This window comes from Alosa pseudoharengus, unplaced genomic scaffold, assembly GCF_046254945.1.
Source record: "Alosa pseudoharengus isolate Yale_2024_CS ecotype anadromous, Long Island Sound unplaced genomic scaffold, YU_APseudo_1.1 YU_APseudo_1.1_scf_13, whole genome shotgun sequence".
NCBI classification, from domain to species: domain Eukaryota; kingdom Metazoa; phylum Chordata; class Actinopteri; order Clupeiformes; family Clupeidae; genus Alosa; species Alosa pseudoharengus.
Window position 1 is genome coordinate 556,526 of NW_027468598.1, and position 21,992 is coordinate 578,517.

Genomic DNA, 21,992 nt, shown 5'->3' on the forward strand with positions numbered 1-21,992 from the left:
CTTTTTCAGACCAAGGACCACTTAACCCAGGGATGTCAAACTCAGGCCCGCGGGCTGCTTATTTGTGGCCCGCGAGGTCATTATTCAATCTGTATTAGAAGTGGCCCGCCGCGTAGTTTATACAGCGCATCCATATCTGAGCTGGCTCGACAGTATTCTCTTCAGCGCATCCGCGTTAGAGCTGGCCCAGCACGCTATTCTATTCAGCGCATGAGCGCAGCCCAGGGCAACGCAGCCCATCAAGTTGCTACATACTGTACATCGATAACACTTAAAATCCCAAAATGCGTTGCATCGTTAATGTCGCCTTTTCTGTTCATAAACAAAACACGTATCCATGCAACCAGACAAACTATCAACGAAAATGGCGAAGCGAAAGATTTATAATCGGAGCTTTCAAGATAGGTGGGAAAACGATTATACGTTCATATTATTCAAGGACGTTTGCTTGGTATGTGGATTCACCGTAGCTGTCACTAAAGAGTACAACATAAAACGGCACTACGAAACTAAACATGAAGACAAATACAAAGATCTGGATGCGAAGCTTAAGCTACAGAAGGTGGGAGAATTGAAAGCAAGTCTGCTTTCAAGGCAGACTACCCAAGCCAAGTTACAAGTGATGATGCTGCAAAAGCGAGTTTTACTGTTGCACAGGATATCGCGCAAACAGCACGGCCATTCTCAGAGGGAGAGTTTGTTAACTTTTAATAGTTACAATTACAATTTTGATAATTGTTAAATGTTATTTACAATTTTTATAGTTCACCTGCAAAAAATAGGCCAATATATTTTTTCTATTCAGATATTCAATATATTTTTTCTATTAGGCTATATTCAGAAATCCCTGCATTCTATTTTTTTCTTGTGTGTATATAGTTTTAATTCAATAAAAACATCGGTTATTCAATAAATGTTGCGCTTGGCCCGCGACATACTCCCAGTTCTTAATTTTGGCCCCCTGTGAATTTGAGTTTGACACCCCTGACTTAACCAATAAAAACAAAAACTAGTTAAATAGTTATTGGATGATATTAAAAAGAATCGGAATTATTTGTGGTTGAGCTGGAAATTTCAATTTGGTGATCAAAAAGTTTTGGATTTCATGTTGACCGCGACTTCAGAGCATTAAGTTACGTTGTGTCAGTGTACAGTTAGCTAGCCTAGTCTAACCAAATATTGCTCTTACTGCCATACAAATCTAAACCACAGTAGGCTCATATTAATCTAATAGACTTTGAGACATCTGTTTTGTCTAGTGACAAAGTCTCCTGGTTCAATTGTTTCCAGTTTCATAGAAACGAGGGTGTTACATTTGCAGTAGCCTAACTACAAAATTTAACCTAATAACATTAGGCCTACCAAGGCATTGCGTTGATGTTTCTCCATTTCTTGTTCTCTTCACCTATCAGGCAGCCAGTGACGTTGGAAGTGGGGGTGCGGCCACCCCCAAAGCGCACTAAGACATTTTCCTTTTAGACATACCAATGGTTACACTAGGCAGGCAACTGTGCTCTGTTCCCAGACCATGCTTTCTCTGTCTATGATGTGCAGGCTTATGGGGCCTCCTCGACGAGAAGATTGCTAGTCCGCGGATAATGTGCGGCAATTGAATGGTAGCCTATGGAACCACGGACCGAAAGAAAAATAAACTAAACATTTTCCTGATTAGAAAATATTTCTTAATTTAGTGTTATCAAATAAAGGGAAATGCAATTAGGGGGTAGTGGTGTCAGCGCTCATCCAATCTGCGCGTCTGCTGTGCAAGTAAAAGTGAACCACTGGAGATGGCGTGTGTAAGCAACAAACAACGTTATTTAAAACCAGGCATGAAAACAGGTCAGGGGTGAAAAAGGTGAGAAGGGTGCACGAAGAGGGAAATGGCCGTTTCATAGCAAAACAAGCGCGAGTGACATTGTTGCCAATAGTGCATAGCTTCCATGGAGTATGAAGTTGCCTAAAACCAGAGATTTATAAAGAAAACAAACTACAAAATGACTAATTCTTACAAAAAAATACCTTTATTTCTTCTTTTTGGCTTGGGCCCGCTTGCGCTGTTTGGCAACATGCTTCAGCCTGGCCCTCCTCCTCCTCAGTAATCTACATGAGTTTTCTTTCTTTCTCTGTGCCTGAAGTTATCAGACATTTTTTGAAGATTTCATAGGCCTAATAACCACTTTATAGTAGACTATTAGAATAAGTCTGAATAAGAGAAGTCTTGTTTGTTGGACCAAAGCAATAAATAAACTTGCTTGAGACACACTATTTCACACTAACATTATTATATAAAAGGGTAGACTAGGCTTTAATTTGTAAAATTGATTTGACATGTTTTAACCTGCAGCCTAGGCTACTTACAGATTGTGGCATTGTGCTAGTGTGTTTAACCAACCAATAAAATTGTTATATGTTAATGTAGGCTACCCTGTAGACACATACTACTGATCAGGCCACTGAACGTTTCATAAAAGACAACATACCAAACACTGCTTTTGTCTCTGAACTTAACAAAACGCACCAGCCCAGTTTAGAAGCATTTAATTCAACTATTTAGTTATTCACATTAGCCTTTGCTATACTGATAAAGTATGCCTATTTGCTTCACTTTTTGTCGATCTAGATGGCTCAAACTGCACGTATTCTTCATCAAATGAACTCGTTATGTCTATATTTCTGTCCAATATCGCTAACTTTAACAACATTAGAAGAAAACAGCCTATGCTACGTTGCTACACTAATCTCAACGTCTTTTTCTGACAGAAGTTGAAAGTTTCAACTAGCCCACCTGTGACAACATCAATAAGCATCTCTCCTCGCCGGGCTCACATTCCAGCTGACATTTCAGACGCATCTATCTGCAGTCGCACAGACAGGGAGGCTATTCTGGCGCAAGCGTTCTGTTTGCGTTGCGTCTGCAGCAACAATTAGCTTCCACTGTTTAATAAATGCATAGGCGAATTTCGCCAAAAGGTGAGGAGTTTTCATGCCTGTAAAACAATGAATGAAGCGGGTCTTGCTGTCCATGAAAACAGCATAGAGTTGTTGAAACAGAGGTAAATATCGTAGCAAATAGCCTATGGTGATGACACAGCCTTTAAACATTTAGCCTACTGGTATTTCACTCTTGCTGGAGTGAAGGCAGAAAGGGCTGTTGCGCACAAATTAATTAGCTACCATCCGCACCCCCCATCCTCCCCTTCCTGTCATTCCGGCCATCAATTTCATCCCTGATAAGCATATCTGTAATCATCCTGGACGCAAATCATCCTTAGCCTTTCTGTTATTAATGTTATGTTGTGTTAATAAGCCATGTCAATGTGATGTCTTCTTAAGTTACAGTATGTGTTTGTGTAATGTACATATGTTTGTCTGATGTAGTATTCGTGTGCATGTCGTTGTAGTGTTGCATTTTCTGTAATGTCAATGGTGTTTGCAATAAAAAAAATAAAAAAAAAGAAGAGGGGTTTAGTAGGTTAAGTGGCAAGGGCTGCATAAGAAAGGTGGGGGAGGATTGGGATTGGGGGGGGCACCAACAAGGAGCACCCAAGAGCAACAGGGGCAAGGAAAACTCCCTTACCAAGGAAGAAACCTTGGGCAGATCCACGGCTCAAGGGGCTAACCCAACTGCCAGGGGTCTTGGTGTGTGTGTTGGGGGGATGACAGGGGAGATGGGATAGTGTGCTGTGTATGTGGGGAGAGGGCAGTGTGCTGTGAGTATGTTGGGGATGTGTGTTGGAGAAGCTTCCTGATATACTGTGCTGTGTATGTAGGGGAGAGGGGGGGGGCAGTGTACTGCAGGTATGGTGAAGGGACTTACTATTGCAAGCAGAGTACTGTATGTATGATGTACAGTGGGCAGTGCTTCGACTTGGCCAGCTTCACTCGCGGTCCGCGCGTGGGATCACGCGGTATCACGCGACTTTAATTTGTATTTTTCCAGTGAGACGCTGCAACAACCCAAACAACCGGTAGATGGCTCAAGTGAGCAGGGTGTCTCGTAAAAAGAAATGGAGCCTGGAAAACCCTACTTCACTACAGACTTTAGCAGACTGGTTTAGAAATAATTTAATAGCCAGAAATATGCCTGCCCTGCCCTAATAAAGAAATATTTGGTTAACTGCGAGTGAATCCCGTTTGCAGCCGTAGAAGAAACGCAGGACAAATTAAACATTCTGGTTTTCTCCGAGTGCAACGATGAAAGACAGACATCATTTGGACAAAATATAGAGCATATTAACCTCCGTTGCTCAGCCAAATGCCTTCCTGTTACGTCCTGTTATCACGGAGTTACAGGCGATAAACGATTTTTGATGGTCACAAGTTTACTTCATCGTTTTTTATTTTTTTTGATTATTAAAGAGTGTTTTTCATTTAAAGGTTTGACTTTGTGCTTATTCAGTAGAGCATTTAGTGCTCTCACCAATCCCAGACGTTCACATTGCATGTTTGTTTGTAATTGATAAAAATTGTAAAAGTTGCACTTCATGTTCACACTACCTGAAACTTCAGTCTTTCACACATCCACACACACATAAGACATATACAATCAAACAGTTCATCACTTGCAAATCCACCCATGTTGTGTATATTTTAATCTGTCCTTGCCCATTGCTGTATGTAGGTAAAACCACCAGGGCCTTACGAACAAGAGTAATTGAACATATGAGTGCAATTAGGAGAGCTGATGAAATGTCATCTGTTGCCCGACATTTTCAGTCTGCAGGACACTCCATTGCTGACCTGAAATTTCTGGGTGTGGAAAGGATCTTGCCTAAAAGGAGAGGCGGGGACTTGGATAAAACACTACTTCAGAGAGAATGTTTCTGGATTTCTGAACTTGGTAGCCTCTGTCCAAAAGGGATGAATGAGGACTTAAATATATCATGCTTTTTGTAAAACTTTTATCTCATTAACTCTTTAAAATGAATGTCTACAAGTGTTGTAACAAAAAGAAATGCATTTATATTTGTTGTCTGGGTCTGGCCTAAAGCCCCTCCCACCACACCTGTCTCTTGATTGCCCTTAACCCAACTGGGTATTTGTTAATTGCATGTCTGCAGTTGATTCACTGTGAGCATTGAGAATAGCCGGACGGCTGAAACGTCTGCTCTTGCTCTTAAAATTAAATGGAAAAACTCTTTTCAATTATTCAGTCAATTATTTCAGTGTGCGAACTACTCCTCTCTCTCTCTTCAACTCTTAGTTTAAACGCACCTGGTTAAAACTCTAGATCATCTGAGCGCAACAATACTCCCCTGCATCCTGTTTGTAATTGATGCAATCGCGAGATAGGCTATGCGTTTGGCGGCAATGAGTTGTTGAACCAAGACATATAGCCCAGCAGCAATCTAGGGACTGTTCGTTATTTATTGAAGGGGCCACCGGAGGAATTTTGAGTGCTTCAGTCAAAAGTTGAATGACCCTCTCTTGCCTGCTAGAAATTACCCTCCGACAGAATTGTTAAAAAAGACATGACCCTCCCCTGCCAATTGTTGCCGTCTTCCGCCCGCGCCACAGCCACACACTGTGATAACGTTCTTAAATCAATCTTTCCCATGAGCTTGCATGCTACCAGTCCTTCCTTTTCAAATGTGTTGCGCCTGTTTGCACAATTTCACAAATAATCATATGTGATTAATAATATGACAAATAATCCCTGTTCACGGGGACCGAAACAATGCATGCCAACTTTTTTCGTGTTTATCACGTATTTTAACTTTCCCCCGCTGTCTTGCCGTTTTAATGTTTTCCCGTAGAATATCCCACATTTTAATACTCTCATAACAGCCCTGCCATCGGGCCTGTCTTTGTGTTGCCCTGTTGCTACCCCTTGCCCTTCCAACGAAACAGATGTCTTCAAATCATCGTTTTCCTTGCTTGAAGGCGAACTTAGAGTGATGTTAACCTAGTTTAACGGCGTGATTGTCGTGAGAGCACGATTCATTGGCGCTTGCATGTTTGGCCTTATGTCTACGTGCGCACCTGAGGCTAGTCAGCTACAAGAGAAAGAATTTCCCCTGTTTGTATGTTCACTACAAGTTGGCCTACCATAACTTACCAACTCTGCACTGTAGACCCTAACTGGCTATTTATATTTTTCTGTGAAATAAGCAAATGTATTTGTTCAACTTTATGAAGCAGAATTACGCATAGGCTACTTGGAACATAATACATTTGACAAAGGACAGATGTATGTTGCTAGTGACAAAATGTTAACTTTCAGTGTTTTACGATGTCTTTGTCATGGGGAAGTGTTTTTCCCCATTCATTTATTCTAGGTTACTGTCAGTGACTGCCGTGAGAGAAGCGGGTTCTGTGTTTCGTTCATGTCAGTGACTGACGCGAGATAAGCGGGGTCTGTGTTGTGTTGCGTTGCATTCATTTATTTTCATTGGGCATACCGTGCCGTGCCGTCCACAGCTCTTCAGTTCTGACAAAGCCAAAATTACTCCTTTTGAAACAATGAGTGCAGGAAGCGCGCTTGTATGGTTATATTGCTTGACGGGGGGGATCCCAAGCAGCTTTCAGCCATAAGGCTACTTTGAGAACATTTTAATTCACCCGACACTAATATTCAAAATGTTGAAAACTATTTCGGCATAGCCTATAAAGCAGTTTAATTAAATGGAATGTTAGTTGTAAACAAACAAGCTACTTGGTGAGGCTTGGCCTCACAGATGCGCTCGTGCCTTAGATGGCAGGAAAAATCTTCACGATAGGCCTATTAACTAACCACCCGATTCACGTTGGCTGGGGGGAAGGGGGGCCATCAGACATTTGTGCCGATCCGGCCCTGCCCCCAACACATTACACCTTCCCACCTCTGACAGCTTAAAAGAAGTCAAGAGGACTCCTTACTCACAGACCTATTCACAAACCTGTGGCATTTTGCCGTGTTTTGAAATCTTATGCAGCTACAGGAGCTTCCAATCGTGAGGAAGCAATTTTGCATTGTAGACATAACTAACATGCAATAACGCCACCAACAACAACCAAAACTAGGCTAATCATTGTCAACATGTAAATTAAATGCAACATTATTGCAAATCAAATTAAAATGTTCTCTTTTGCAAACGTAGGCATAGTAACAGAATAATTTAATAATGTTACAAAGATACTACATCAATCCGTATGTTTCATTAGGCTACTAGGCTATTTGTTTTGCCTTGATTCATTTAGGCTAGGCCTTTTTATTCAGGGGCCGTATTCACAAAGAATTTTAAGGCTAAAAGTAGCTCCTAACTGGCGAATTTAGGAGCAACTCCTAAAAATAATGGGCGTGTCACTCCTAACTTTAACCCTTAGAACCCTAAGCTGTTTTTAGGGCATTTTCACTACCTTTATTCATAAGGATTTATTCTGGTCATTGTAAGTGCCACACACATATATTATATATTGTTTTTTTCAGGAGAGTCTAGGCTATTCAGATCTGCCATCATTTCATGTATTAATACTAGCATTGATTTTATTTTGATTTTTAAAGAATTAAAATATAAAAAGTGTATTATAAACAATCTTATATTTCGACATGTATCTCACCACAGCAAGCTCACAGCTCTACATGCATTTCATGTGTGTGTAGGGCAGACTGTCCTGAATCGGGCAATATAATTGCCATGTTGGAGGGATACTCTGGGGCTGAGCAATTTACAGAAATATTTGCTGTGTGATTTACGGAAATAAATGCCATTTTTTATTTAGTGATGAAAAATGACCTTTCTGCGCTCCATATCTGTGACACGAACTGATCTGACCTGACTTGACCCGAGGTTGCGTGTTAGCCTGCGTGCCTGTGTGTATGCAGTCATAATAATTCTCAACTTTTTACTGCATTGCCATGAACAAAGTAAAGGCAAAAAAGGTGTTTATTTGTTGAACAAATTGGGATGCAATGTGAGCCTTGAATTGGATGCCATGCAGGGATTTGCTAGGATCTCAAAACCGGAATATGAACATGCTTTGCCATAGAGAAACACATGATAGCATTGGATTATAAACATGCTTTGCCACAAGAACAGACAAAAACGTGGGGTAAGTCCAGCTATATGAAGTTATTATTTTGCTGTCACTTCGTCTGTTTTATAACCCAGAAGGATGTACTTGGTATCAAATGATAGCTCTGAGTCTCCTCTTTCATCATGACGTTATTATTTTGCAGTCACTTCGTCTGGTTTTATAAGCCAGAAGGATCGATAAACATGGTACCAATGGATAGCCCTGTGCCTTCTCTTTCATCTGATATGCTTGCCATATCGATGTGATCACGGGTTCGCGAGTAATTCAAACTAGAGTAATGTGTGTGCAGGTGAACGCAGAGAAGTATAGACTGTAAATATGATGCAATTTGATTTAATTTCATGATTTTTTTTTATTTTCATACTTGATCGTACAGACAAGTGTGTAGTCTCATTGGAAAGCCCCACTTCTGCTCTGTCGTGCAATAAAGGTTTCATCTCGCTGCGATGAACCGTTCCGGAGCAATGTAACAGAGAAGAAAGGGTGTGTTTTTTGACGCACTTTGCGTCAATCGGGTTCTAAGGGTTAAGACTCCTCATTTTTTCACAGAAAGTAATTCACGAAGCGTTTTAGACCTAAAAGTAGCACCTAAGTCTGGGACAGCTTACAGTAAGTCGAGAGGACTCCTAACTCACTAAGACCTATTCATAAACAGCTTTTTTGTGGCATTTTACGTTGCGATGTTTTGAAATGCGTAGCCTATGCGCAACAGGAGCTTCCAATCGCGAGGGAACAATTTTGCATTCATAAAAGGGATGCAATAACGCCACCAACAACAACCAAAACTACTCATTGTTAACATGTAAATGAAATGTAACGTTTCATTGTGAATCAAATTAAAATGTTCTCCTCTTTGCAAACGTAGCCTACGGTGACAGATTAATTTAATAATGTTGCAAAGGTAGGCTACTGCATCAATCCATAGGCCTGTTTCATTAGGCTACTAGGCTATTTGTTTTGCCTTACTCTTAATCATCTTCCATCCTTGGCACTACTTGTGTAGCGCATGCATTCTCCGACCTGTCACCTGTCACTCATCATCGTAAGGGAGGTGTTTGGAATCATGCCCGCGTTACAATCATCAGCCAATCAGCCAATCAAGGTGGTCACGCTTGCCCATTTACCCAAATTAATGGTCGAATATTACTGATGATCATTGTTATTTAAGAACATGCAGTGTGCGTAGGGTACCAAAAACATCTTGCTCGTAAAAAAAAACCATCATAACGCACATTCTGGCGGGTCTGTTATTTACTGTATTCTGCGCAAACCACATGCCTTTATTTTGGGCAAGCCTGCATTCATTCAATCATTCATTCATTCAACCTTTATTTATTCTCGGAGGGTCATTCAGGGAAGCCCTCATTTTCAATGAAGCCGAGATTACAGAAGCGAAGCAAAGCGCTCCACAAACAAGACAACATTCGAGGCCTTCTGTTGAAGAATTTTATATAGGCTAAAGCCTGCGCTAACAGTAATCCTCCTGTCCCTGATAGGCCTACCACAGCTGTGGATAATGTGGAATGTTCAAGTAATAACACAATCCAATGTGTGTCTCAATTGTCCCCCGCTGACCACCTCACACATTTCTCTAGGTTTTGCAACGAACTTATATGACACAATGCCATAAAATATGCCAGTTTTAGGACACAGAATAATTTTGTAATGATACCAGGTAGGCCTACGTTTAACAGTAACAAGTGTAATGAGCTATTCATTGTCGAAGGTGCATGGTGAAGTGAAATTCTTACTTTGGAAAACAAACATTTGCCGATATCATCGCCGATCATCAGAATATTGCAACAGATTCTGTGTTCTGGACTGCAGGTAACTTGTTAAGCCAGTGGTTCTCAAGCTTTTATTTCATTCCCCACTTTAATCAAGGGGCATGACTGATGATAGTGGAGATAACGTGTTATCCCGAGGCTTTTGCAAGTCAGCATCTTCGACGGTATTAAAAGTTTTCGATGTCCCAAACGGAGAGCCATACTTTATTGTTTTTAACGATCTCTATGCTACTCACAGAAATGTAGGCATGGGGACATGATGAAGTAGGCTATCCAACTGTCGTGTGTTAAATTATTGTGATTACGAGCCAGTGGTTTTCAAACATGCGCGACTCGGACATCTAACTAAATGCAACAGGCATATCGTCCTCGCATTCGCAAAATGAGGACCAGTGTCAATATAAATTTGACATTTATATATAATAACATTTATTTATTTACGATACATAATACATTAAAAAAGAATTGATGTCCTATTTTTTTTTTTAATTAAGGCATTAAGACAAAAGGCAAAATATGTTTTTTGTTCCTCCCTTTAGTCAATTTCAGCATGGGTGTCTTAACTTTTGCACAGCACTGTATAAACTATATTAACTTCTCTTTCTTGTCATTACACTGTATTGGTGCTGTGCAAGTCGAATTGAGTGCCTGTCACTTTAATGCCGTGACGGCCCGTGACGCTTGCTTGATTCTCACGGTTTTAAGATAACTTAGTAGCGTTGTTGTGCATGGTGCATAAGAATATGTGGATGAAATGAATTATGTTTCCCATGTCATTTGGTAAAATAAATGGTCAAAAACTCGAAGAAAATCTATCTTGGATTATAGCAGATAAGTGTCTTGTATCATATCTATAATTTTGGTGAGCTCTACAGGAATTACAAACTATCTCAGATGTAAATGGTTGCGTATCCTTTTACTCAAATTCACTCAACTCAAGTTTGTGTGGGAATCCTTGCAATTAACATTAACACAGTTAAAAGGCTGCTGATGTGTGTATGCAATTCATAACGTAGTTAGTTCAATAACAGTTCGTACTTCTCCTTTGGACAAGCACTTTTGAGTCTTGGAAAACCCTTTTCCATTTCCATCAGGATTTTGCGACAGGCAATAAAATGAGCCCTGCATGAGTAATACAAGCAGCTGCAAGTAAGCATGCTAAACTTGACATCCAAACAGTATTCTAACGTTAGCTTTGAGGGCTACTGCTTGATTGCATACTGTAACTTAACTTCGTTTAGTCTCCTCAATGTACTATGTTGTGATAAGACCTTAGCAGAGTTTACTTTAACTTTAATGCAGCGGTTTTGAACAAATTTGCGCAGCATGGTCACGATGCTAAGCGGATTCAATAGCAATTTAGCCCACTGCGTTCTATGCAGTGCTTCTATGTGGCAACAACAATCCTTCAACAATCGTGAATATTTTGTTGAATGCACATGCAGAGGAGGAGCAGCGGGCTCGTTACGAGAGAGAGCGGGCGGGGCGAGGAAAGGCTGTGTGAGTAAAAAGTGCAGCTCAATGAAATTATTTTATCTTATCTTTAATTTAAATAGCAGGCCTACAACATAGAAAATCAATGTGTGGTGGCCGGTTTTGATTTTGTGGTGCCCAGCCACAGATTAGTCAACGTATGGAAAACACTGAAGGTGTAAAATGAAAAATATTTAGCAGCACACGTTATGCTTGACGAATCGACGCTCATATTTTGCGTCGACGTATTTTTTGCGTCGACGTCATCGATTACGTCGATGCGTTGTCCCAGCCCTACCTGTATCACAAACAAAAACAAAACAATGCGTGAAATTTATCTGGGAATAGGCTACTGAAGGTAGGGGCAAGCTATCTCGCTGGCGTGTTTAATTTGGTTCCTTGGTTAACATACTGTAGCCTACGTTTTTTTTGCACAAAATTACGTCTGCTAATAAACTTAAACATAAACACAAACAAGCGTGATCTCCTGTAGAATCCCTGACTGCGCCTTCAACGTTAGCCTACTATTATTTGTTGACATGAAACCTGAATGAACGGCAGCTGTTCCTGAAGTTCACTTGCGTCTATTTTTTTTTTTTAATTAGGCAACTTTTTTTGCAGTGGCGCTTGAATTCCAGGAGCGGCGCTGCACCGCTGATGAATACATTGTAGAGGAAACACTGTATTCTAAATGTCTCAAAGTGTGTCGGGTCCCACTAATGGGGGATAGAGACATGACCGGTGGGGCGCGATGAACAGGAGGAAATTTGTCTTTTTTGTGCCATCTTCATTAATAAATAAAGTAAATATTAATTAACACACACACATACATATATATATATATATATATATATATATATATATATATATATATATATATATCAGAGTTTCCGTTGTCTGGTAATTACCGGACATTGGCCGAAAAAAAAATGAAATGTCCGACAAAATTAAATCTCTCCGGTCAAATTGTCCGATTGAAATTGCCTAATAATCCCGTCCCCTGCGCAATCTGAATCTGAGAATAAGCCTTAGCCTAATATGTAAGCCTATATTATACGTCCTCTTAGCCTAGAAATCTAGACGCGCCCCTAGTGGCAGCAAATTACAAATTACAATACACTCTCCGTTGGCTTGTGAGCTCCAGAAATCGAAACTTAATCAGGCATTGAAATCGTGTAATCGTGAGTCGTTTGGTGGGCTTAACATAATGATTGATGGCAGAGTTGCAACGGTTTGGCTTGAATTCCCTGCTACTTGAAAACAAATAGCCTATTGCGTCCTATTGCATGCAGAGGGAATTTGAAAGACAACTGATTATCCCGCCCCTCGGACTGAGCACTGCGAACGGTGAGTGCCCAGACCCTACATTTTAATGTGGGTCTGGCTCGCCAGGCTAATGTCCTCTGGCTATGTTTTTAAATGAACAGGCTCTACCGTTTGAAAAGTAAGCTATTAAACAACACGCATAGCCTATGCTGCATTTCAAATAAGAAACGCACGCTTAAAAGGTCCATGTTAAACAACAAACAAATGAGTGAGGCGGTTCAATCATGGCCAGGCCCAGGCAGACTAGCCTTAAAAGTTTTTTCAGAGGCCAGACGCGATGGATGATGATAAATTGGTAACGTCTGAAGCCTCAGATGTCCGGTCAACTCCACCACCACTAGATAAAAAGCAGAAGTGTCGGGCGTATCTGTCGGAATCACTGACATTGGGAGTTGCGGGGGGTGCGGCCGCTCCAAGACACTGTCATTCTCCGTGTACACTGGACATGCAAAGTGTTCTTTACCCATCCGTCTATGATCTGCAGGGTTAGGGCCTCCTCGACGAGGAGATTGCTGGTCTGCGGATAATTTCTGGCACAATTAAACGGTATCATTGAACCGCGGCCGAAAGAAAAATAAACTAAACATTTCCCAGAATAGGAAACATTTCTTAATTTATTGTTATCAAATAAAGAGGCATAGCATTAGGGGGTAGTGGTGTGAGCGCTCATTCTTGTGTGTGCACATCTGTGTAAGTTAAACAGTCACCAATGGAGATAACATGGGTAGCAGCAACAAACAACGTAGCCATTTTAAAACAACGAACAAAGCGGACTCTTGCTGTCCATGAAAAGATACTGGCTAGATCTTGTTAGGCATGTTTCAGTTAGGCTAATGAACATGTTGCATTCTATACAACCTGATTATGTCATTCTTTAAGCTACATAGCCTGTCTCCAGTTTTCCTCAATTTGACTAATTAAGAAGCGATAATAGGATATTTGACCGGCAAATGTCCTGAAAACGAAACCTCTGCCGGTCACTTTGACCGCCACCATTTTTGTCTAGCGGAAACTCTGATATATATAAATATATATATATATATATATATATATATATATATATATATATATATATGGGGGTTCAATTGAAACACATTGATATACAGCCAGGCTTAGCACACATCCCTGTGGTACGCTGGTGTTCAGGGTGATGGTTAAGGAGGTCCTAACAGACTGAGGTTTGTTGGTTAAGAAGTCCAGAATCCAGTTACAGAGGGAGGTATTGATGCCCAGTTCACTAAGCTTGGTGATCAGTTTGAAGGGGATGATGGTGTTGAATGCTGAACTGAAGTCAATGATCAGCAATCTCACATAGGTGTTGCTATTGTTAAGGTGGATCAAGGCAGAGTGAAGTTGTTGTGCTGTAGAGATGGCATCCTCCAGGCTCCTGTTCTGACGGTCAGCGAATTGGAAAGGGTCCAGTGAGGGTCGAAGCAGATAAGATCTTGAGGTGGGCAAGGAGGACCAGCCTCTTGAAGGAATTCATGATGATGGGGGTAGTGCTGCCACTAATGACTAATTTTCTAACGACTAATCTTTCGACTAATTTTTCCGATTAGTCGACTAATCTAAACGACTATTTTTTTTTTTTAAATCAAGTGTTTGTTATTTTGTTGTGTACGTTTTATTTTGAACTCAACTAAAGGGAAAACGTAAAATATATATCACCCTACTTTTGTTAGAAGCTGTATTACTGTAAGTAAACTGTTCAAAAACATTATGTAGCCTATTAAAAAAAAAACCATCCATTTAAAATGCTACCTTCAGATCTACAGTAATGTCAGACCTTTGATAGACATTATTTCTATGCCAGTGTTGCCATCGACATAGACAACTTCTTTGACCTGAGGCCCGGTCATGGCATACTTTGGGGTCATAGGGCCCACCTACATGAACCCACCCCCCATCAAATTATCATTATGTCACATCACAATTATTATTGTTATGCTATATTGTTATACATGCACTTCAAAGCAGCCAGTGTTTAAAGTGCTAACATTGTTCACAAAAAGTTTGAAAACATGCACATCAGAGGACTGCTTTACTAATGTAAAATATAATTAGAATAGTTCCATTGCTTTTGCATGGTTGCATGATAAATACTTCTCAAAACAACAGCAATTATATGGGTGTCATCGTTTTGGGATGTTTCCCTCATGCAAGCATCATATACTGGTAGGCAAATGGAAAGAATATTTACATATTTAATTATGCCACAAGCTTTTGGCCACGTTATTCAAATTTGACTATACAATACTCTAGATAGTGTATTATAGTCTGTGCTCTGTTTTTATGGAAGTTGCATAAATCCACATTGTTCTATTAAATGTAGTTTCATAATTAAATAGCTTTCCAATAGGTTGAATTGGAGATTTGCTACCAACGTTATCAAGTGGTTTCAGTTTCTCTCGCGCATTGAATGAACGCTCATACCACCATTTAATTGTATGCCTCTATGTTTGATGACACCAAATTAGCAAGTAATTCATACTGATTGCAGAAAAGCGGTTCCTTGATTAATTGCGCAGCAAATTATCAGACGAAGCCCCGGGAATAATTTCACTCCGCAGCTCCAGCAATGTCCACGTTACGGCCGGTGCTGGTCCGCGCGGCCCATAGTTTGAGAAACGCTGGACTTTGAAAGGCGACAGGAGTTGAGGACTTTGCAAATGAGCCTAACATCAGCATGTTCAAAACAAGTAGGCTACAGGCACTTTGCGCGTCTTACCACATAGGTTACTTCACTTTATCAGTTGGCTTGAACGCTAAAAAAATATGCGTCGTGACTTATTGACCATGGGAAATGACGCGCACCTTGATTGTTGATATCACGGGCGGCGGCATGTTCGGTTTAACGTTTTTTTGTATTAATGAATTACAGTAATGACACGCCGTTGCGTTGTCAACGTGAGACACTTCACTTCATTTATTTCAATTTCCACAATAGGCTACTATATTAGTCAGAGTCTGGACTAGCGTAACCTACTAGCTTAGCTCCCCCCACTTAGCTCTGCCTAATAATTAATTGCGCTGAAAGCAGGCAGGCACGCAGCTTTGCTGCTGGCGTTAACACTTGCGTGCATAGTGGGGTTTAAAACATGCCAAAGTCTTAGTAGCCTGTTTAACATCCAAAGACAGTCATTGTACTTTTCAAGAGTTAATAACATAGAGTTAATATAACATTACAGCCGTGTGAGACCAAAAATAAATAGGCGGTCAATAGTAAAACGACTCTTCGACTAAAAAAATTGCCGTCGACTAATTTTCATGGTCGATTAGGTCGACTAAGTCGACTAATCGCGGCAGCACTAGATGGGGGTTTCATCATTTGTCCACATAGGTTTTCACTAGGGATGTAACGGTATGAAAATTTAACCTCACGGTTATAGTGACCAAAATGATCACGGTTTTCGGTATTATCACGGTATTTTTAAAAGTGTGTTCAATATGTTCAGAAACCACTGATAGGCCTACACAAGCTGAAATAGTTTCAAAAAGTGTCCCGTTCAGTTTTTCATGTTTAATTGGCTATGTGCTTATTGCTTAACTTACCCTACCATGCCTTGGAGGTTGCTATTACTGTTATTTGGATCCAATGAGTGAGACCAGGCTTGGAATTTCACCATTCTGGGGGCAAGGCCACTTGGCCTTCAGTTGGGCATATTTGGTGGAGGGCACAAAGGCCACATAGGCTATAAAAATTATCAAAGTTGTATAGCCTATTCACTGCAGTAGACCTGCATCACTGTATGAAACATTACAAAAACATGAAACATGACATATTACATAGAACTGCAAATCATCTGATCATCTAATATTTACAGATATCTAGGCTATATTTAACATTTATTTTATATTTGGCCTATCATGAAATCATGTATTGAACAAGCACAGTTCAGCTTTAAGAAACTCAAATAGCCTAGATGCATGCTTAGCATTTTGCGATCTACTTTCACAAACTCTTAGTCAGCTGTCCTCTGATTTACCGATATCTAGGCGATATTTGTAACATTTATTTTGTATTTGCCCCGTTATGAAATCATGTGGAACAATTTAAACACATTGTAAAACTGAAAGCCCAAATTTGGAGACATCCATGCATGTCGAAATGTACTGCAAATTCAAAAGTGGATTACTCTGGAACGGCTAACTGTACAGGGGACTGCTTTACACCTTTATGTTCGGTAAGGTCTGCTGTTTATTCTGATATATGGTTTGTCATGTGTTAAACGAAAGGTTCGTGAAGTATTGCACCGAGAGGAATGGGTAGGGAGATGGACGAAAACCTTCAGTAGTATTTATGATTAAATTTAATTATATTATTTACGTTTCTCGCGAACCGTTCACCACAGCAATTCGCGGCTAACATCGTTTAAAAGCTGAGAAAAAGCTCTTTCATGTGATACTTGTGATGTCTGTGTAATGAGTAGGCTACTTCGCGAGTAGTTCAACTGAGAAGAATAGGTGAATTTAGACGCACTTTCTTTCTTGCGCTGTCACTTTCTCCACTGCGTAAAAGACTAAATTAATTTGCGCTGTGAATGCTAAGATTATTTTGACAGGCCATAGGCTAAATAAAATTCGCTATTAGTAGGATGCAAAGCAGAATATTGAAAGAAGGGCACCAAGGCCACCGTGGCCTGTAAACCTCTGATTTTCAAAGGGACATCACGGCCAACGCAAGGGGCAACGACGTGGCCGCCGTGAAATTCCTACCCTGAGTGAGACCAAAGTAAGTGTTCGAAATAAAACTTTAGGCTACTGTGTTCTTCTGATAACGTGAGTGGAATGGGTTTAATGTGCACGCGAACATAAAAAGACGCAAAGTGCAAATGATACAGTGCAAGTTTTGCGGTGAAAATGTTCCGCCTTTTAAAATCAGGTGTAGCCTAATCCAAATCGCAGTTAAAACCATCAATTAGACAACAGAATCAGTAGGGTACCAATTTTTCTTCATTGTACCAGGCCTACTGTATGTCAAAAGCAGGCTCGGATGAAGCTGGGAAGGATTAAACACACGGTTTCAACACCGTGGTAATCAACCGTGATAATTATGATATTTCAAAAGAAAACGGTAATTGTTATCGTCAACATTTTTATCACGGTTTATCATTATACCGGTAATCGTTACATCCCTAGTTTTCACAGAGTGATGAATATCCCCACATCTTTACTTCTAAGAGACTCTGCCTCCATTTGCTTTTACCCCCTTTTACCAACATTTTGTTAGCCCCGTCCCATCTTTTTTTGAAATGTGTTGCTTAATTTGGTATCAAATTCTAAATTAAGATACATTTTCCATGAAATAATCAAATATGTCATTTTCAGTATTTGATATGTTGTCTGTGTCCTTTTTACAACTAAATGTTTTTATTTGCATTTTACACAACATCCCAACTTTTTCTGATTTGGGGTTGTATCTATCTATAATCACAGTGCCCTGTAGGGTTGGGTATCGTTTGGGTTTTATCCGATACCGGTGCTAAATCGATACTTTTAAAACGGTGCCGGTGCCGAAACGGTGCCTGAACCGGTACTTTGTTTGTTATTAAAATGTTTTAAATTAAAATGGTCTAAAGCATGAATTGATTTTTTTTATTGATAAGACACATTTGAACATGAAATTGAACTGTTATATTCAATTTACTATCAATATCTCATTGCTCCTACGAATAATACATTTAAATGTTAAAACAGCTTGCCATGCATGCACACACAATGGTAAGCTCTGCTTTCAAGTTTACCCAGTGTAGGCGTTTTGCCATAAGGTATGTTAAAACCGCTTGCCATAAAACTGCCAGGTCATGGACAACGGCATTTGCAAGCTAATCTAACAGGGAACAGGGACTAGCAGTTAATTCAGTGTGTTCCCAAATACTTCAAAAAATGTCATGTCTTAATCCATAACACGCAATAGTTTTGAACATGTTAGGCTATATGTCGGTGTTGAAGTGTTTAGATTCCCAGCGCTAGCCAGGCATTTTAACAGCAACTATGGCTATGCGCTAACACCAGTCAGCTGAGTTTAATTAGCGATAACGTACGGAGATGGTTTCGTAGCCTCTTTGACAGCTCAGTGACATCAGGTATGTAACCTACATATTTATGTTTTTGCCAGCGAACTTTTAACATGATCTTCATATTCATTGTGATGCTATATGGGCCTCATGCACATGAAAGATTAGGCTAATATCATGCCATTATGTTGTTTAGAACACACCGTGAAATAAAGTTTTCACCTTACAACTTTGCTGATAACATTTCAGATAAATGCCAGTTAGCGCATTAGCAAGGATACTGTGTAACATATAGGATACTGTTGATGTTGTTTCATAGCCTTTTGCTTGTGTGTAGTTAGGTCCACTGCTAGATTTTGACAGGAGCTCACAATGTCGCTTTAAAGTAAGCTACTTGGGCTCACGCAAGCAGTCAAACACAGCTGTCCACTGGCCTATGTGGTGCACCCCTCTGGTTTATACATCCAGTGTTTATGTTAGCTATCGATAACTGTGTCTGGATGTGTTGCTATCAGAGCAAGACATTAGAGATGGCGCATGACATTCAGTGATGCCTTGTATAAAAAAATTAATTAAAAAAATTAATTAAAAAAATTAATTAAAAAATGGCACCGAAATGAGGCACCGAAATCCACGTTGTTATTCGATGCAGTTACTACCGTTTGCGTCGGCACCGGTGCCATATTAGAACCGTGTTTCGGTGCCCAACCCTAGTGCCCTGACCTGAAAATTATGGTAAATAAATTTTTAGAAAGTATGTAAGGAGCTAATAAGAGGTAAGCTAATAAAAAAATATAGTGGGGTTGTCAAGCTTACCATGGTGTACCGCCCCCACCACTACCCCCCTACACCAATGGCAGGTCAGCTACAACCACAAACGATAATCTAATCTGTAGAACACGCTAGTTTAAGATATCATTCAAAATACATAATTAGCTATGTTGAAAAGCAAAATGGCTGCCACAGCCACCACAAATCATTTTAAAAATTGTATGGTATCATTGTCATTTTTGACCTTCCAAACATAGGGCCCATTTTGCCCTATTCTAAGTCATCTGATACACAAGTGTACAGTTTAAATTTAGTGTCACTCCATCAGGGTATGACAATAAACATTACTGAAGAATCATTAGAGTATTCTACCTCTGAATTGTGTTTTGCAAAGTGTCCACGTTGAGTTGACAGCGATCCAAGGTCCTGCGTGTGATGTTGACACTCATGGAATCAATGCACACACTATCTGGCAAAAAGAAAAATCACAACTAATTTACAAATAGCTAAAATGGCAGCTGCAGACATTTCAAATGGATTTCAAAGGTTATTTAGAGTCATGGTTTTAATTACCAATGTTGTGGGCTTCATCAAAGACAACCACTGACTTTTTAGCAAGTTCTTTGGAGACCAAGTCTGCAATCTTTGGGTCCAAGAGGTAGTGGTAGCTGTACACTATTATATTTGCATGAAGGATCTGTCAGAGGAATCAAAGTGCAATCAGAATCATTACAGATCACAACAGATGGCAATCCAAAAATAAATTTAAATGCAACTTTGTAGAACTTTATGAAGCCTTGGAGTTCCATAAGGCTCCGTTCTAGTGCCCTTACTGTTCACCACATACATAAATGACATTTGTACACATTGATCTATTAATGAGCAGAACACCTGTCGGAGTGCCTGTTATTCGAATATCTCTCAAACCGTTTGTCTGACTGATTTCAAATATGGCAGGTGTGTAAGGGAACGAGTGGGTGCAGTTTCAAGTTTGATGTTGTTAGGATAAGAAATGCAAAAAAAGAATACACACAGGTAAAAAGTAGGGGTGGAACGATACAGGTATTCGCATTGAACCGAAACAGTACAGGCGTCAGGGTTCGGTGCATGATTTTACACAGAGAATACACGGTATAAAAATAAATAAAACTTATGCGCAAATTAATTAATGAAATGCGGAACTACTGTTAGATACCGTAGTTCTTTAGGGACACCTAATCTGTAGTCCCGCCTTAGCTCTGGCGTCTAGGTAGCCGAGGTCCGCTTACAGTTATTTGTCAGGTTGACGGTCAAGTGAGTCAGTCAGAGATAGCAGCACTAAGGACGGTATGGCGAGTGGTGGCGACCCACAAGAGTTAGAGGTCTCTTTAAGATCGCAAGTTTGGGAAAGCTTCGGTTTCCCGATCAGTTACAGTAGTAGGCCTACAGGCGAAAGAGTGGTGGATAAGACTGTCGGCATTGTTTCAGATGTAGGTCTACCAATCACTGGAACAAGACAAAAAACTTCTCCCTAACGTTACAGTGCTTCACCAGCCTTTACAACCCCAAAACAGAAAAAGTTGGGACAATGTGTAAAATGCAAATAAAAACAGAGTGTGATAATATACAAGTCTCTTAAACCCATATATAGCAGCAGAAATCACGGAAGTAACGCTGCAGTGTTTCCCACAGAATTCAATTCTATGGCCCCAGCAACTGGCTGGGGCACCTGCACCATACACCGGCGACCCGGGTTTGATTCCCGCCCCGTGGTCCTTTCCGGATCCCACCCCTGCTCTCTCTCCCATTCACTTCCTGTCACTCTCCACTGTCCTATCATTAAAGGCATAATTTAATTAAAGGCTCATATTTAATGAGATAATTCCTAATTTGCATAATTAAACATTCGAATTTCAAAAACTTGTAATACATTTTTTGTTCATACTTGTGTGAGTAATCAACTGAGGAAGTTTCATGGTGATGTCTATTATTTTAAAATTTTACCCTATTCACCTGTAGTGTCTCGCCTTAAGCACAATTTAGTACAACCAGGAAAATCATTGTGTGGTTAAAAAAGTCCTGTTGGCAAATTTGAGGAATAGTCGGTAAAGGGGCTATTTCACACAATTTGAGGGTGCTGAATTCAAATATTTTGTTTACCAAGCTCAATTTTGAGTTTTAAGCTTGCTAATTAGCATAATTAGCATAATTCACATACTTTTTGGTTTTACCATCAGATATCATAGGAATTGCAAAAAATAAGGCGTTAATATACTCTTTATGTATCAGATATGTTGTGGGACAGGACAGGAATTACCCCAATGACCCTCAAGTAGCAAATGAAAATAAGCTAAAATTCAAATATAAATTGAAATAATAGCTAAAATTCAGTATGACGTTTAAAAGCAAAATAGATTCCTTGATAATAAATTGATAGAATAGTAGGTGACTGCTCATTTTTCTGTAGAAAGTACTTTGTCACTAACTATTATGAACAATTGCCAGTTTTTACAGAGGATTTACAGAGTATTTTTTTTTTACTGTAAAGGCGACTGTGCTTGCCTAGTTAAAACATCTCACTGGTGCTCTTTCCTATCATTCAAATCCCAGCCATGCAAAAAAA

General features: G+C 40.0%; 1 protein-coding gene across 1 annotated transcript in view; it reads right to left on the minus strand.

Annotated features, from left to right (window-relative positions):
* Positions 1-21,992, minus strand: part of ercc2 (excision repair cross-complementation group 2) — a 144,751-nt gene that overhangs the window by 98,593 nt on the left and 24,166 nt on the right. The window contains exons 8-9 of the mRNA XM_076281800.1: positions 19,964-20,087; positions 19,763-19,859 (exon numbers count right to left, since the gene is read on the minus strand). Of these exons, the coding sequence (XP_076137915.1) occupies positions 19,763-19,859; positions 19,964-20,087 (221 nt within the window). The remainder of the gene's footprint in view (positions 1-19,762; positions 19,860-19,963; positions 20,088-21,992) is intronic.